At 44.9% G+C, this 19,513-nt stretch overlaps 1 protein-coding gene across 3 annotated transcripts in view; it reads left to right on the top strand.

Moving 5' to 3' along the window:
- EML1 (EMAP like 1) overlaps positions 1–19,513 on the top strand; it is a 76,304-nt gene that overhangs the window by 7,919 nt on the left and 48,872 nt on the right. For 2 of the 3 annotated variants that reach the window (XM_069951067.1, XM_069951066.1), the window contains exon 1: positions 16,184–16,351. The exons of the other annotated variant lie outside the window; for it this stretch is intronic. In XM_069951067.1, coding sequence (XP_069807168.1) covers positions 16,282–16,351 — 70 coding nt within the window. In that variant the 5' untranslated portion in view covers positions 16,184–16,281. Of the gene's footprint in view, positions 1–16,183; positions 16,352–19,513 lie in introns of those variants that run through there. 3 annotated transcript variants of the gene reach the window in all.

The following is a 19,513-nucleotide window of genomic DNA, read 5'->3' as shown; positions in this document are numbered from 1 at the left end:
AGATAGATAGGAGATAGATAGATAGATGATAGATAGATAGGAGATAGATAGATAGATAGATAGATAGATAGATAGATAGATAGATAGATAGATAGGAGGATAGATAGGAGGATAGATAGGAGGATAGATAGATAGATAGATAGATAGATAGATAGATAGATAGATAGATAGATAGGAGATAGATAGATGATAGATAGATAGATAGGAGATAGATAGGAGATAGATAGATGATAGATAGATAGGAGATAGATAGATGATAGATAGATAGGAGATAGATAGATAGATAGATAGATAGGAGATAGATAGATAGATAGATAGATAGATAGATAGATAGATAGGAGATAGATAGATAGGAGATAGATAGATAGATAGATAGATAGATAGATAGATAGATAGGAGATAGATAGATAGGAGATAGATAGATAGATAGATAGATAGGAGATAGATAGATAGATAGATAGATAGATAGATAGATAGGAGATAGATAGATAGATAGATAGATAGATAGATAATCTCATGAATTCCGCAGCACTTAAGCATGAGAAAGGCCTCGTGATGAGGCAGAAACGTTGCATGTATCTTTTGACCGTTATGGAATAAACAAGTTTGGATTTTTCACTAAAGGAAGTGCTGAGAATATATAGTGGGGAGACGTGGATTCAGCCTCCAGCTGCTGGCACTCCGACTGCATTTACTTAGAGTGCACTCCGTTGTGGATTTTTAGATAGATAGATAGATAGGAGATAGATAGATAGATAGATAGATAGATAGATAGATAGATAGATAGATAGATAGATAGATAGATAGGAGATAGAGATAGATAGATAGATAGATAGATAGGAGATAGATAGATAGGAGATAGATAGATAGATAGATAGATAGATAGATAGAGATAGATAGATAGATGGAGATAGATAGATAGATAGATAGATAGATAGATAGATAGATAGATAGATAGATAGATAGGAGATAGATAGAGATAGATAGATAGATAGGAGATAGATAGGAGATAGATAGATAGATAGATAGGAGATAGATAGATAGATAGATAGATAGGAGATAGATAGATAGATAATAGATAGATAGATAGGAGATAAATAGATAGGAGATAGATAGATAGATAGATAGATAGATAGATAGATAGATAGATAGATAGATAGGAGATAGATAGATAGATAGATAGATAGATAGATAGATAGGAGATAGATAGATAGATAATAGATAGATAGATAGGAGATAAATAGATAGGAGATAGATAGATAGATAGATAGATAGATAGATAGATAGGAGATAGATAGATAAATAATAATATTAGATATTTCTCTGTTCTCCTGGCACACTGTACATATATCCCGGTCTCTGCTGATATACAATATATACTGTATATATATACAGTATGTGGCACAGTAGAGCCCTCTGTCCGTGTGCTCCAGTCTGATGCGATGTGAGGATTTTCGGGCATATGCCTTGTTAATGGAGAACAGACATCACAATAACTTAAACCCCTTTAAGAATTAACAATTTGGGATTAACACTTCCATTAGCAGATGACTGGATGGTGTCGCCCCCCACAGTTCCCAATCTGTTAGGGGCTGGAGATGTCCCAGACATCAGGTTATACCTGGGAGAAGCTTTAATATGAGTCCAGCGGTGGCTATGAGGGGCCTCCGACCACATGTCACATGACTTCCCTGCACAGCCGCCCCTTCTTATACATCTCTGCTCATTGGACTCATGGTCACAGCCTTGTCCTCAGATCACATTAAAATCTTGGGATTATAGTGACACAACTTTCCTCAGGAAGACGTAACCGGTGACCCGGGGTCCACTTTAACGCGCTCAGGTCTTGTCTTTGTGTTCTGGCTGATTATCTCAGGACTGAGCTCTGATCCATTACACTCATGGCCAGTGATATGAGGACGGGGCCAGCTGTCTCCTAGCAGCGAAAACCTGTTATAACACTGCAGATTAGGGGCAGGGTCAATTACCTGTGTCCAGCACCGGACAAACTACAACTCCCAGCATGCTTCATCCACTATGGGAATACACATAACACCAGTGTCCAATTGGCCCACTAGAGGAAAGGAGAATCCTCCAGTGGGCCCTCAGCTATAGAACCAGTGTCGGACTGGCCCGTCGGAGGAACGGAGAATCCTTCGGTGGGCCCTCAGCTATAGAACCAGTGTCGAACTGGCCCACCAGAGCACCTGAGAATCCTCCGGTGGGCCCTCAGCTATAGAACCAGTGTCGGACTGGCCCACCAGAGCACCTGAGAATCCTCCGGTGGGCCCTCAGCTATAGAACCAGTGTCGGACTGGCCCACCAGAGCACCTGAGAATCCTCCGGTGGGCCCTCAGCTATAGAACCAGTGTCGGACTAGCCCACCAGAGCACCGAAGGATCCTCTGATAGGCCCCCAGCTTTAGAACCTTCACAAAAACTGACTGACATGTTGTTTCTTACTTGTTCCCCATTGGTGGGTCCCCAGGATAATTTTCTCTGGAGGGCCCCAGATACCCCAGTCCGACACTGCACAACACATCATATTCTTATTCATATTTTAAACAATACAACACGTTTCCAGTGATATCCCCATGATAACACTGACAGGATAGAAACAGGAAGTGTTGTCATAGGGACATAGAAAGTTAAAACATATACATTTTGCTCCCCTGAGGCCTGTAGTTAGAAGCGATAAGATTACATACAGTAGTTACTGCTCTGAACAGAAAAAAAAGATCCTACATGATCCGGGATATTTGTCATGCAAATGAGATCAGTGACATGATTTAAATGGCCCCTCCCCAGGAGCTGGTAATCCTAAGCTGCTTGAGTGACATCACATAATACTGCGGCTTAAAGGCGCATTACTTGGTGGAACAGGTGTGTGATAAGTGACCACCCCGCCTGTCACCTTTTACATAACCGGGTCCATGAATTCTGTCGGCAGCCAGATCCCTGTGCATGACCCTGCCTGGACCACCATGAAGTCCATTCCAGAGGAGACCTGCCAGGCCGGCCATGGAGGAGCCCAGGAGCCCCGAGCAGGTTACTAGCCATTGCCGCAATTCACTGGTCAGCTTGTATAGGAATAGACTATAGGACCCCGAGGGCAGTGTCCTCCAACCTATGGCTCTACAGCTGTCGCAGAACTACAGTGCCCAGGATGCGGGCTCTCAGGGCATGCTGGGAGATGTAGTTCTGCAACAGCCTATGGTCATCAGGGCATGCTGGGAGATGTAGTTCTGCAACAGCCTATGGTTATCAAGGCATGCTGGGAGATGTAGTTCTGCAACAGCTGGAAAGTCACAGGTTGGAGACCACTAGACCATTGTCTAGAAGGCGATTTATATTGTGGATGTCACGCTATCAATTCTTCTGTCCTGTATTCCGGATGTATGGAGGATTGCACAGTACCACTCCATCTCTTCAGTATACTGAGTGTATGGACTATTGCACAGTACCACTCCATCTCTTCAGTATACTGAGTGTATGGAGCATTGCACAGTACCACTCCATCTCTTCAGTATACTGAGTGTATGGACTATTGCACAGTACCACTCCATCTCTTCAGTATACTGAGTGTATGGACTATTGCACAGTACCACTCCATCTCTTCAGTATACTCTGTGTATAGACTATTGCACAGTACTACTCCTTCTCTTCAGTATACTCGGTGTATGGAGGATTGCACAGTACCACTCCTTCTCTTCAGTATACTGGGTGTATTGCACAGTACCACTCCTTCTCTTCAGTATACTGAGTGATTGCACAGTACCACTCCTTCTCTTCAGTATACTGGGTGTATAGACTATTGCACAGTACCACTCCTTCTCTTCAGTATACTGAGTGATTGCACAGTACCACTCCTTCTCTTCAGTATACTGGGTGTATAGACTATTGCACAGTACCACTCCATCTCTTCAGTATACTGGGTGTATAGACTATTGCACAGTACCACTCCTTCTCTTCAGTATACTGGGTGTATAGACTATTGCACAGTACTACTACTTCTCTTCAGTATACTCGGTGTATGGAGGATTGCACAGTACCACTCCTTCTCTTCAGTATACTGGGTGTATTGCACAGTACCACTCCTTCTCTTCAGTATACTGGGTGTATTGCACAGTACCACTCCTTCTCTTCAGTATACTGGGTGTATTGCACAGTACCACTCCTTCTCTTCAGTATACTGGGTGTATTGCACAGTACCACTCCTTCTCTTCAGTATACTGGGTGTATTGCACAGTACCACTCCTTCTCTTCAGTATACTGGGTGTATTGCACAGTACCACTCCTTCTCTTCAGTATACTGGGTGTATTGCACAGTACCACTCCTTCTCTTCAGTATACTGGGTGTATTGCACAGTACCACTCCTACTCTTCAGTATACTGGGTGTATTGCACAGTACCACTCCTACTCTTCAGTATACTGGGTGATTGCACAGTACTACTCCTTTTGTTCTATATTCTGGATGTATAGTGGACTTCTATGTTCTATATGCTGGTGATGTATGGAGGACTGCACAGTATCACTTTTTTCATTTCATATTCTGGATGTACAGAGAATTGCAGAGTAATTGTCTTTTGTTCTATATTCTGGTCATATGGAGGCTTGCACATCATGACTTCTATCTATGTTCTATATGCTGAACATATGTAGGATTACACAGTATCACTTCTTTTGTCTCCGACACTGGATGTATGGAGAATTGCACAGCGCCACTTCTCTTATTTATGCTAGATGTATGAAGTATTACACAGTATCACTTCTTTGTTCTCCCTTATGAATGTATTGAGAAATGCACAGTGCCACTTCTTTTTTTCTGTATGCTAGATGTATGGAGGATTGCACAGTATAACTTCTTCTGTCTCTTTTCTGAATACATAGAGAATTGTATATTACCACTTATTCTATTTTTGTGTATCCTTAGTAAGGAAGAAGATAAAAAAAAAATAGTTTAAGAAATGTCAAAACCTAGCATGAGAAGCAATGCAATAATACCACAGGGTATGTGGCTGCCCCCTAATGGACATAGTGTGGTACCACATCTATAGAATGTATTTCAGTTGTCTGAGATTGGAGGTGTATTGGAGGGGTGCGGGGTCTGGCTGTAACACTTGGACAAGCAATTGCACCATGTATTGTCATTGTGATCAGTATTAGGGGTATGATCACACATGGCAGATTAGTTGCATACATTTTTAGACTGGAAAGACGTTTAATGTATCTGAATTGTCTTTTGCAGCCTAGATGAATAGAACCCATATAGATATTTCTGCAGCGTGTGAATGCACCCCTAGGCTTTCCGGGCAGTTTCTTGAATCCAGTCCTGGCTTCAGCATCGAAAACTGCAAGTGTGATTCCAGCCCTAGGCTGCTGTGCTGTATATGTATGGCAGGAAGGCTGAGCAGATGGCTTATAAGTGAGCGGTAATACCATTACAGGTTCATTGGGTGAAAAGAGCGGATTGTGCTCATGTGTTATCTTCAGACTACAACCAGCATCGTGCTCCCTGCCACCTGCTATAGCCACTTTCCTCTGCACACGTGCCGCACACGTTCTGTGATTACAGCTACGAAAGGACAAAGAACACATTTACTTCCTAAGGGTATGTGCACACTGAGCAATTCTAGCGGAATTCTGCCCGAATTCCGCCATAAAAAGCGGGCGGAATCCGCGTGGAATTCCGCCCGTGTAAATGCAACATTGCTCCTTCCATAGAGAACAATGGGATTTCCGACTGCCCGTGCACACAGAGTAAATTTCCGTCTGGAATTCCGCGCGGAATCCGCGTTTCCGCCCAAATAATTGACATGTCAATTCTTTGGGCGGTTTCCGCTAAAGGAATTCTATAAAGTCAATGGGGCTTGAAATCGGCTTGTATTCCGCTTGATTTCCGCTTAAATTCCGCTCAAATTCAGCTCCTATTCTGCCAGAGCAGAATAGGCGAGGAATTTCAAGCAGAAATCTTTCAGCTACAATTCCTCAAGAATTGCTCAGTGTGCACATACCCTAGTGGGTTCAGACTACGGAATCCGCATGGAGAAATTCTGTCGGATTCCGCCGCTGGAACATGCTTACGATCGCGCGCCCCTCCCCCCGTGCCATAGACATCTTCCTATGCACGGGCGGATTCCGCATTCCGCCGAAAGAATTGACATGTCAATTGTTTTGGTGGATAGCGGAATTGGCCCGCATATAGAATGATGTATATGGAGCCAGCGGAAAGGCGCGCGGCTGTTAGCACGTACTAGTGATGGTACTAGTGACGGAATCTGTAGTCTGTAGTCTAAAGCTGGCCGCACACATTAGAGAAGTGCAGATGTTGGGAGAGAAGGATCAGACATGTTGGATTTCAACCACTCAATCCTTTTGTTCACTGGGAAATAAGCCATTACCAGAGATGCCTGCAGCAATTACTCCCCTCTCCATTTAGAATATATGCTCGCTTAGGTGAGCTGACCATGCATGTATATGGGGGTTATCAGGAGCCCTTTGTATAGTCATCTTAAAGGGATTATTCACAATTAGAAAACAACACAGCTACTTTCTTGCAAAAACAGCACCACCCCTGTCCCCAGGTTGGGTGTGGTACTGCAATTCAACTTCATTCACTTCACGGGAACTGAGCTGCAATACTACATCCAAACTGAGGACAGGAGTGGTGCTGTTTCTGGAAGAAAGCAGCCACATTTTTCTAAGATTGGATAACCCCCTTTAAGTGGTGCCTGCAGCCAATCCTATTACATAACATAAATATACCTGCTTGCTGTCAGTTAATGGAAACCTTCCCACCTAGTCATGTTTACGCAGTTGATGCATTTGTTACCATGTATTAGAGTAGTCAATATCCTCCAAGCTAAGCACAACACATTGCATGCCTAGACCCTGGGTATTGATCGTTCTTACATTCACTGGCACATTGTAACAAAACCATTAGCTGGGTGATCAGGTTTGCAGCCTGTGAATGTAAACAAAATGAGGTTTCCATTCAATGACAGTAAGCAGAGACTGTGAAATGAATGACAATGTAAAGATAGTTGTATAACTTATCACTAAACAATCAGTAAGCTTTATTGACATCTACAAATAACAGACGTTTTATACATGATGCCGGTCTGGATGTATACACTGGGCAGAATATAAAATTTGCTTTGGTTTAAGAGTAGATTTGGATTACAAGCACGGTCCTGGAACGAATTATGCTCGTAATCCAAGGCACCACTGTATATATGTATATGTAGATTAAAGGAACAGAAGGCAAATGCAGTGAAATGCTTGTTTTTTTTTTACATGCAGTACTCCAAGTGACCACAAGGTGCTGCCCAAATACCTTTAGTGTTATTATGGTGTCCAGTCATTTATGAGTTATAGAGGCCAGGATTATTATACGCCAAACTATTATAGTACAAAGTATTATACATCATGTGATTATCAGAATATATGTGTATGATATAGGCAAGATAAAAGGAATGGTGACATAGTGACTATGGAAAATGATCCACATCTTACAATCACACCCTAATAATCCACAGCTCCACCCAGGGCTGATAGGAATAATGCTATAACTATATGTGATACCTCTCTAGACGTTGCATTAGAATGCATAGGTTACAATATAATATAAGATCTCTGCTTGCTTTCAATGTACAGGGGCCTGGGCTGTTTAGCTCACACATAATTGCTAAGGTATTATTATCCTAACTATTACTATCATATACTAACATCAATAGGATGCTGAAATCCAAAAGTCCTTTATGTCACAACACCATTGCCAGCGTTAGGATTACTGGCCCTTTAAGAAGCATCGGCTATGTATAACATGTAATGCTGCAGCCATACCTGGGAGTTTAGCATAGTCTCATTACTATATCCATTTTCCCTGTCATATTTGGCACAGCCCAGTGCTGACCAGTTTAGTCTGAAAAACCAGTTTGTGTTGAGTACATGAAGATTGATACAAGCAAATGACGTGACCGGAGTGATATATAGAAGTGTAATACTGACCTGGCAGCAAAATCAATGGATGCTGAGAATGACAGATCCCAAAGACAATATGCAGAATACAAGGGCGACGTAGCTCATAGCAATGAAGGTTCTCTGCTTCAATACTAACCAGTTCTCAACTTAAAGGAAACCGGCCATTAAATACATATGAAAGCCTCTGTGAAAGCCCTTGTGGTGTATAATAATAATCTGAAAACGGATTATAAATATCTAATTCCTAGGCTGAGATATGGTCTTTTAAAGTTACAGACCAAAAGCCTGAGGCTGCACTACTGAGAGATTCTATGAAAACAGGCAGTCCTGTAGGCCTTGTGTACTCCTGGCTTGAATACTACCACCTTTGTGCATGTATAGGGGTGAACATTGATGCCTGTGATGATTTGGGGGTCACTGAGGGTCTCTGCCAACTCTGTAAACGGTAGGAAAAAAAAAAAAAAGGGAATGTAGTTATTACAATGTCTCAGTAGAGCAGACTCAGGCTTCGGGCCTGTCACTTCAAGTAATCATATCTCGGCATGGAAAGGAGATATTTAAAAACGGTTTTCACTTTCTTACTATACGTGAATAGGACTAAGTGATGTAAGGATAATAATGTCACAAAATAACCACAATAGACGCTCATTACTGTGTATTGCAGTGATTGTTACGTGTATATTTGTTTCTAATGTTAGCCGTCACACTGGGCATATTGTCTAACAAGCAAGGAGTGTTACATGTTACATGTCAGTTGCAAATGGGTGTAATTGGTCCCTATAGGCTTGCAGCTGGCAGTCTGCTCAGTGTTAGCAGCTCCTCTCTGTTCGGAGACGCCATTATATGCCGTGTCTGGGTAAGGTCACTTTAAAAAAAAAAAAAAAAAAAACATGACAAATTTTAAAGGGGGTCATCTGCTTAAAAGAGTAACTTATAAGGGCCCACACACATTAGAAAGAAATCATCCAAATCAGGACTGGGCTTATGTAATGAGGGGGGGGGGTTGTATTGGGCATGATGGGAGTTGTAGTTTTCCAATAGTTGAAGGGATCCCTGCTTTAGTGTGTCTCTCTTTCTCTGGAGAACTACTTCCATACAATAATAAGATAGTGCTTTTGATTTTAATAGGGATTGTGTAATACTTAATTTTACCTGTGGGGGCACTGCAGGGAAACGAAACTCTTGCAGATGGATTTGACCAGAGATGACTTGCAGTGATGCTCAGCCAAAGGGACATTATAGCCCATGCCTGATTATGTGTACGGTTTCATATGTGTTTATGACAAAGAGTTAAAGAGACCCCCTTTAAGAATGTCAAGTGGATACTTAAAGGGGTTAAAAAAAAGATGGCCGTTTCTTCAAAATGCAGCCTCACAACTGACCATAGGCCGCACATGAATACCAGACACACCCCACAGACAAGAGCGGGCCGCTTTCAGATTTCAGCTCCGGCTGTGGCTGTGCCGTACTTGCCGCCACCTTTTCTAGAACATCTTAAGTTGTATAATTCCTGAGCAAAGCAAAACAAACAGAGAGAAAGGAGAATAAACCTCCCGCTGTTCTGTGAAGAGACTGTCTCACCGAGGCGGCCAAAAATATCCAGCTTTATGAGGAGGAGGAGGAGGAGGAAGGAAAGTGCCAAGTGCTCGGCTCTGCTAAGTCAAGGAATTAAACGTAAGGAAGGGATTTTCTCAGTCACAAAGCTGCTTTTTCTATACAAAGCCCCTCGAAGTGACCTGATGTGTGACCGGGCTGTGACCCCCCTCCCTCCCTATTTAGGAAAGTGACCCCTAAAGATAATTCTGCAGGTGCCCGCATTGGCTGCCATTGTCAACCCTGTCAGTATTAGCTTAGACACCTGCAGATCTCCTGAAGGTGACCCCCACAGATCACTAGATTGATGGGGCCCCCAGCATCTCACCAAGGGCCCCTTCATCAGCCAGTACTCTATACTGATGCATAATCCAGGACGGTGGACTAGGGAGTGACCGCTCCGGAGTCCCCGGGGGCATATACTTCATTAAGATATTAAGTTGTGCCCCCCTGGGAATCCCTCTTACAGGGGATGTACGGCTCCTATTCATTTCCTGTACGGGTCAAATGTGCACAGGTGACAAATGAGGCAGAAGATCTATTGGTGCGAGAACTAGATAATCCAGTTACAGAAATGTTAGAAGAGCGAATTCTGAGAGCAAGTGATGACATCACCGCCACCACCGCAGTGCGCAGAACCTCGTCCTATACCGCCATATGTTATATCTGACACTATTTGTTATCTGTCCTGACTGCAAGATGGGAGGCCAGGCTGTGCAGAATGAGACATTATACATAGGAGGCAATAGTATAGCAGTTATATTCCTGTATATAGGAGCAGTATTATAGTAGTTATATTCTTGTATATAGGAGCAGTATGATAGTAGTTATATTCTTGTATATAGGAGCAGTATTATAGTAGTTATATTCTTGTATATAGGAGCAGTAGTATAGTAGTTATATTCTTGTATATAGGAGCAGTATTATAGTAGTTATATCCCTGTATATAGGAGCAGTATTATAGCAGTTATATTCCTGTATATAGGAGCAGTATTATAGTAGTAATATTCTTGTATATAGGAGCAGTATTATAGTAGTTATATTCCTGTATATAGGAGCAGTATTATAGTAGTTATATTCCTGTATATAGGAGCAGTATTATAGTAGTTATATTCTTGTATATAGGAGCAGTATTATAGTAGTTATATTACTGTATATAGGGGCAGTATTATAGTAGTTACATTCTTTTATATAGGGGCAGTATTATAGTAGTTTTATTCTTGTATACAGGGGCAGTATTATAGTAGTTATATTCTTGTATATAGGAGCAGTATTATAGTAGTTAAATTCTTGTATATAGGGGCAGTACTATAGTAGTTATATTTTTGTATATAGGAGGCAGTATTATAGCAGTTATATTCTTGAAGATTTTCTGTCATTGTAAATGCACTTTATAAACTGTTTATAGGTATATGCAATTGCTGCTATTTCCCTCCTATAATGTCTGTATAGCTCATACTATATTCATGCACTGAGCCGGCATCTCCTGCATGTGTCAGGTTTAGGGGGTGATGTGGCGGTGGTAATTATAGGGGAGCGCGGTCCTCTGTTAGTGATTAGCGGTTGATGAAAGGGTGAGTTAATTTTCCACTCCAGAAACTTTTCTGAACTGTTGTTGTAGGATAAGCTGTAGCTTCCTGCATGTAAACTCACAAAGGATGGGTATCTGAGCTGTCACTATAGGCAGTTCCCAGGCTTTGCCTCAGGCTCATGGAACAGACATCACCCCTGCCCTGGTCCCTCTCCTGTTTACTTTACCAGATCAATGGCCTGGGGGTGTTTTATTTTGTAAAGGGATCCCAGTCCTGGGCTAGAGTTTCTAATATCATGAGAGGAGGTAGGCAGATAAGTGGTTGTTGGGGTATCAGGTATCGCACCAAGTTTCCCAGCGCCCGATCTGATGTCCCCTGTAGGAGTGGCCATTCTTACCCTCACCATGGATGCTATATATATATTTACCCAGGACCAACATAGTCCACAGCACTGATGACTTATAAATGAACTGACATAGAAGAATGGAGCTACTAGAGTGGTCACATGACTGCGGTCTCCTTCCAGTGGTGGTAATGTTATGGCGCATGCATTGCACCCTGCTAATGCACCCTGTTAATAAACTGCATTGGGGGCACTTATGGCTTTAATGTGTCACTGTCGTTTCATTTTTTTGCAGAAATCAGTAGGACAGGCGATTTTAAGAAACTTTGTAATTGAGTTTATAAGGCAAATATGCCATTATCTGCATTAGGGCTGGGCGATTAATCGAATTAATTTGATTAATCGTCCAGAACGTTGAAATCGATTAGATTTTTTGTGAAAATCATAAATTCGATTTTCACAAAAAATCATTTCGGGCTGCGGTGCCGGAGAGGAGCTGAGAGGAAGGGGGGTTGCGGTGCGGGACGGCGGGAGAGCCGTAGAGAGGCGGTGTGGGTGAGCGGGGAGAAGATGCTGGGTGGCCAGGCTGGAGAGGGGCGGTGCGGTGCCGGCGGCCTCCAGCCACTGACAGCGCCGCCGCTGATCTGCCCCCGCCCCCTCCACTGAGCGTCCCGCTCTCCTCCCGGCCAGACGTGGAGGTCCCGGGTCTGTGGAGGAGGAGGCCGCAGGGACTACAGTAGGTGGTGATTGCGGCGCTGCACGTCCTGGAGCTATACAGCAGGATCGGGGGGCTCGGTGCAGACCCCCGTTCCCGCTGTATAGCTCCGTGACCCTCAGCGATGCGATCACCACTTCCTGTAGTCCCTGTAGCCTCCTCCTCCACAGACCCGGGACCTCCACGTCTGGCCGGGAGGTAAGCGTGTGTGGAGGTGAGAGGAGGAAGAGATGTATGTGTCCTCCTGCTCCAATCACCCCCCGCTGCACCAGTCACCCCCCAGTCCCCTCAGTGTCCCCCCAGTCCCCCAATCCCCTGCGTCCCCTCAGTGTCCCCCCAATCTCCTCAGTGTCCCCCCAATCCCCTCAGTGTCCCCCCAGTCGCCTCAGTGTCCCCCCAATCCCCTCAGTGTCCCCCCCAGTCCCCTCAGTGTCCCCCCAATCCCCTCAGTGTCCCCCCAATCCCCTCAGTGTCCCCCCAATCCCCTCAGTGTCCCCCCCAATCCCCTCAGTGTCCCCCCCAGTCCCCTGTGTCCCCCCAGTCCCCTTCAGTGTCCCCCCAATCGCCTCAGTGTCACCCCAGTCCCCTTCAGTGTCCCCCAGTGTCACCCCAGTCCCCTTCAGTGTCCCCCAGTGTCACCCCATTCCCCCTCAGTCTCCCCAGTCACCCCTTATTTATACCTCCACTACTACACCCCTTATCCACTAGACCTCCACTACTACACCCTACATAGATGGAGACACAAACATGATTTCCTATACTATATGGGGGCTCTGTTACACTGGAAAGCAATACAGTTGTTGTCTGAAATATCATTAAAATAGTATCTGATGCTGCAGGGAGAAAATGTTCTGTTTATTTAGCAAAAAAAGAAAAAAATCGAGATTTAAATCCAGAATCGTCCAAAATTGTTAAAAAAATCAAGATTTTATTTTTTGCCCATATCGCCCAGCCCTAATCTGCATTCAAAAAGACTTTCCCCAGGTCCCCCCCCCCCCCTCTCTCTCCTTCACTGCTCATTATAAGGAAATCTCAACTCTTTTACATCATTCGAGCCCTGTGTAACCTATGGAGAGGGGAGGGGGGAGATTAGTCGCCAGCAGAGAGCAGAGAACAAAGGTTTACACAGCGGGCAATGTGTGAAAGCAGATATTCAGAGGTCAGAGAGGTCAGTGCTGACCTCAGAGGAGATAGCCCGGTGATGTAGCTGTTAATTAACTCTTTGTTGTCCTGTTTTGGTGCCTCATCTCCCTCCCCTCTCCATAGAGAACAATGAAGACAGGGGGGAGAGCTTCAAACTGCTTTTTCATTATAAAAATGCATTTTTCGGCTAATAAACCCAATTACAAAGTTTCTTAAAATCACCCGTACTATTTATTTCTGCCAAAAAAAATGTCAACGACAGTGACACTCTAAGGCACCTGGGCATAGGAACATGATAGGAAATGTAGTTTTGCAACAGCTGGAGGGCCGAAGGTTTCCCATCTCTGTTCTAAACCATCAGCAAGCAGGTTGAGTTTGTATATGTGTGCATAAAAATCTATCTTCTGGGTTATCAGGACACTATGGCTGGGGGTTCAGGTTCTGAAGGATGTGATGCCACTTCTGCCCCCATCTCCTGCTTAGTCTCTTGATAATGAAGTAGTATTGTGTGCCATAACCCTTTGTTCTAGCGCCTGCACAGCGCATTAAACCATGACACTGTACTGCGCAAAACTTTGGGAAGAACCATTACAAACATTTTTGTGCAGAAAAAAAAGCAGTGTGCCCTTCAGCCTCTGATGAGACGAGTGGGAGCCCTTTTGGGACAGGCAGATTCTTGTCCAGCGAAAATCTTTTTCTTTCAAATTAACTGATATCAGAAAGTTATGTAGATTTGTAATTTACTTCTATTAAAAAAATCTCAAGTCTTCCCATACTTATTAGCTGCTGTATGTCCTGCAGGAAATGTTTTATTTTCAGTCTGACCCAGTGCTCTCTGCTGACATCTCTGGCCAAGACAGGAACTGTCCAGAGCAGGAGAGGTTTTCTATGGGGATTCAGAGAAAACCAAGACAGAGTTCCTTTCTCAGCCAGAGATAACAGCAGAGAGCACTGTGTCAGACTGAAAATAAAACAACTTTTCCTGCATGACATACAGCAGCTAATAAGTATGGGAAGACTTGAGATTTTTTTTAAAAGAAGTAAATTACAAATCTATATAACTTTCTGATATCAGCTAATTTGAAAGAAAAAATTTTGCTGGACAACCCCTTTAACCTTGCTTGTTGATGGCTCGTGGGGGAAAAACTATCTATGCACTTTCTCAATAAAAAGAAGAAAAGACGTCACTGAAAGCTGACGCTGGATGTGACTGCAGAGACCTTTGTATGTTGTACACCTACCCCCCCTCCCCTAATCCTGTCACTACCTGGTGGAAAACTACAACTCCCAACATGCCCTCCACAACCTGTAATACTTCAGCTGGTGAAAAACTACAGCTCCCAGCATCCCCTTCCTAACCTGTGGCTTTCAAGCTGTTACACAACTACAAGTCCCAGCATTCTCTTCCTGTACTGTGGCCCTCTTGACAGTGCAAAACCACAACTCTCAGCATACCCTGCTTTACCTTTGATTCTCCACCTGCTACAAAACTACAACTCCTAACGTGCCCTCCCTATACTGTGGCTCCCCAACTGATGCAGAACTACAACTCCCATTATGCCCTACCTAACCTGTGATACTCCACCTGGTGAAAACTACAACTCCCAATGTGCCCTCCCAATCGGTAATTCTCTACCTGGTACACAACTACAACTCCCAAAATGCCCTCCCAATTGGTGATTCTATACATGGTACAAAACTACAACGCCCAGCATGCCCTCCCTATACTGTGGCTCAACAACTGGTGCAAAACTACAACTCCCAGTATGCCCTCCCTATACTGTGGCTCAACAACTGGTGCAAAACTACAACTCCCAGTATGCCCTCCCAATACTGTGGCTCAACAACTGGTGCAAAACTACAACTCCCAGTATGCCCTCCCTATACTATGGTTCTATGGGCATTGCAAAACTAAAACTCCCAGCATGCCTTCCCCAACCTGTTGCTCTCCAACTGATGGAAAACCACAACTCCCAGTATGCCCTACGGAACCTTTCATTCTCCACCTGGTGCAAAACTACAACTCCTAGCATGCCCTCCCTATACTGTGGCTCCCTGGATGATGCAAAAACTACAACTCCCAGCATGCCCTCCCTATACTGTCACTTTCCAGCTGTCCTGCTCTCCAGCTGAGGGTTTGTTACAATTGTATCCAATCTTGAGAGAACACCTCAGTTACAATCTCTCTCCTGTTCTGATAGTTTGTTACAATGTATCAGCCCAGAGCCCAGGCTGCTTAGATACAATTGTAGCAAAACCAGAGCTGTGGATGGGGGAAAAAAGTCTCCATTCCCTGACAGCAAGCAGAGATCCTGAAAAGTAAGGAATAGAGAGTTGCAGACCTGATGGAAAGTGTATAGACTTCCATCTGCTGCAAAACTACAACTCCCAGCATGCCCTGACAGCCTTCGGCTGTCAGGGCATGGTGGGAGTTGTAGTTTTGCAACAGCTGGAGAGCCACAGGTTGTAGAGCCACGTTATTCAGCTTCTTTGTCTGCCCTGTGAGAGGCCCCTTATACCCCAGGGTGGGGCAGTTATCTCTCCCATCTGCCCTCACAGCTCAGGTACCAGAAGGGGCTGAGGAGACAGAGCCGGGGGCGGGGTCAGCAAGTTCAAGTCCTCATCCCAAAATCCCGGAGCTCAGGCTCCTCCCCCTCAGTGCGGCGGCGGCAGTGGCAGTTGAGGAGCGGACCGGAGCCGGGAGAGACGGCAGCAGTGAGGGGCTTCTCCGCGTCCTCCATATCCTTCTCTCACACTCTCATTTTGGGCGCCATGAGGAACCCCTCGGAGCGGTTGTCATGGTAACCGGGGGCGGCGGCAGCAGCAGCAGGCCGGAGACAGCACCCGAGCACCGGCGAAGAGGAGGAGGAGGAGGAGGAGGAGGAGGCGGCAGCTACTGACCCTGTGAGGAGAGGAATAGTGGGGAAGGAGACATAGGGAGAGACTGGAGAGAAGCCTGAAGATCCCTCAGGATGGAGGACGGCTTCTCCAGCTACAGCAGCAGCCTCTACGACACCACCTCCCTCCTCCAGTTCTGTAATGGTGAGTGTGTGGGGACTACACATCCCAGCATGCCCTGAGACAGAGGTGGCTGGAATGGGAACTACACATCCCAGCATGCCCTGAGGCAGAGGTGACTGGAATATAGAGAATCCCTGGGGAACTACACATCCCAGCATGCCCTGAGGCAGAGGTGACTGGAATATAGAGAATCCCTGGGGAACTACACATCCCAGCATGCCCTGAGGCAGAGGTGACTGGAATATAGAGTATCCCTGGGGAACTACACATCCCAGCATGCCCTGAGGCAGAGGTGACTGGAATATAGAGAATCCCTGGGGAACTACACATCCCAGCATGCCCTGAGGCAGAGGTGGCTGGAATGGGAACTACACATCCCAGCATGCCCTGAGGAGTAGTGGTGTGCATAGTCATAGTGAATACCTGTGGAACTACACATCCCAGCATGCCCTGAGACAGAGGTGGCTGGGATATAGCAAATCCCTGGGGAACTACACATCCCAGCATGCCCTGAGACAGGAGTGGTTGTAGTAAAGGTAATCCACGTGGAACTACACATCCCAGCATGCCCTGAGTAGTAGTGGTGTGAATAGTCATAGCCAGGAGCATTGCTAATCCATGTAGAACTACATATCCCAGCATGTCCTAAGCCAGGAGTGGTTGTAGTAAAGCAAATCCATGTGGAACTACATATCCCAGCATGTCCTAAGGAGCAGTTATGTGCAAAGTCATAGCTAATATCTGTGGAACTACAAATCTCAGCATGTTGTGAGAGGTAGTGTGCATAGTCATAAAGCATAGATAATCCATGTGGAACTACATATCCCAGCATGCCCTGAGACACAGGTGGCTGGAATATACAGAATCCCTGTGGAACTTCATATCCCAGCATGGCCTGAACGGTCGCGGTATGCATAGATATAGCCAAGAGCATCTGGAGCATAGCTAGATCTTGTGGAACTACACATCCCAGCATGTCCTGAGGCAAGGATGGCTGTAGTATAGCTAATTAATGGGGAAGCTCTGGAGCATAGCTAATCATAGTGGAACTAAATATCCCAGCATGTCCTGAGAAGTAGTGGTGTGCATAGGTTTAGCCAGGGATGGTTGTAGCATGATGCATTACTATAGGTAGGAGCAGTGAGAGCATGCTGCGATTTGTGGTTCTTAGCAAATTTATGTGGAACTACAGATTCTGGTACACCTCCATAACCTGATTCCAGTAAAGCTTCCAGGCACTTACTAAGTCACATTGTAATGTGTGTGTGTGTGGCTTTCCAGCTGTTAGATAACTACAACTCCCACCATGCCCAGAGACTGGTAATGTGGTTGAAAGTTATAGCCAGGGGCCTTATGGAGCATACCTTATTCCATTGGAATTACAAAGTCCCAGCATTATGTGATTCAAGTAGAGCATGCTGGGATTTATAGTGCTAAAGCAGCTACCGAATCACTGTGCAGTGTTTGGCTTTCCAGCTGTTACAAAACCACAACTTCCAGCATGCTCTGACAGGGTAACTATAACTCCTATCAGGATGTCCTGGAACCCAAATTTGTCCCAGAATTGTGACTCTCATCATGCCCTGATAGACTGACCAGTGGCTTTCCAGCTGTTGCAAAACAACAGTTCCCTTCATACCTTGGTAGTCCAACCTTATTGCAAAACTACAACTCTCATCATGCTCTGATGTGGTTACATGCTAACTCGTGGTTCTGTAGCTCTTGCAGTTCCCATTATGTCCCCCGAGGCCCAACATGTGGCCTTCCAGTGACTGCAAAAACTACGACTCCCATCATTTGCAAGAGACAGTGGTGGTAGTGGTAATGGGGGTTAGTCATGTTCTCCTTAAACCCTGCACTATGTCTACTAAAGTTTTACTTGGTGTGCTGAGTGCTTCTTTTAGTAGGGCATCTATAAGGTGCCATATATCCAGGGTGACTTCAGTCCCCAGAAGTGCCATGTGACAGTCATGCCGTATACATATGCATAGGTTGAGATGCCCAGTTAGTACGTATTACAGTGAATGCCACCTTCATGCCATCCAGCCCGTCACAGTCCATAGAGTCCACCTTCCTAGACGGGGTATGTGGCATCCTGCGCCTCCTCTGGCAGTACAGACACTAGCTCTGCGCTTCTGTGAAGCTGTTTGATGCCCGTGTGTGGGCTCCGTGCATGGAAGCGATTGCATTTGTTGGTAAACTTTGGCACAATAGCAGCCCATGATCCCTTGGCAGGAGCGGCAGCCGGCATTGTGTAATAATTAATATTCTGTCAAACACTCGGCTGCAGACGCAGAACGGGGGAATCTGCTTTGTGCCAGGATTCAGCACGGTTTGTTGGGATATGGCAGCGCAGACTTTACGTCTGGTGGCTCCCGTTACGGCGGGACGCCTCGGAGGAGAGCTAATCCCTTCAGTTATGATATGAAGTTATTACCGCTGCTGTCACCTATAGAGCAGCGACAATCACATGTGTGCAAAATAGTATATAGCACAGGCCCCGGTGTCAGCCCGTACATTACAGCGACCTGTACATGAGGCCTGGGCCTGTCAATGATTAACTCTCTGCTAATATGTGTATAGAGAGCGCAGGAAATGTCTGTAATATTACCTACCTGCACAAACCCACATACACATTGCAGCCTTGGAGGAAGTCCACCTCTATCACGCTTGCCCAATTCATGGCAATAAATAATTTGAAATCCCTTTAATCCAGCATCCAGTTCCAGAAGACTTCTCTCTCCAAGTTTAAAGCCGTTCGCTTTATGGAAATCTATGGGGTTCTTCTCCATAGACCAGTGATAGGGAACCTCCAGCTGTTGCAAAACTACAATTCCCATCATGCCTGGACAGCCAAAGCTAAAGCAATTTGCAACATGTTGCGCTGGTAAAACTGGAAGAAAGGAGAAAGTATAGGCTCGAAAAAGATGTGTAATACATAATAGTTATTGGGTTCTGTTAGACCTTATTGGACTAGTAGATACTGGATTGACTTATCAGACTTTGTTGGACAGTGTTACACTATATAATAGACTCTACAGGACTAATTCAGACACTTGGGCCCAGATTTAGCAAAGGGTGTAAAATAAATACACCCTGCTGTAAACTGACCTCTGCAACCAATCACAGCTCCTCTTCATTTTACCAGAGCTGAATGCTGAGCTGTGATTGGTTGCTGCTGTG

This window comes from Dendropsophus ebraccatus, chromosome 13 (genome assembly GCF_027789765.1).
Source record: "Dendropsophus ebraccatus isolate aDenEbr1 chromosome 13, aDenEbr1.pat, whole genome shotgun sequence".
NCBI classification, from domain to species: Eukaryota; Metazoa; Chordata; class Amphibia; order Anura; family Hylidae; genus Dendropsophus; species Dendropsophus ebraccatus.
This window is presented reverse-complemented; position numbering and strand designations above follow the sequence as displayed.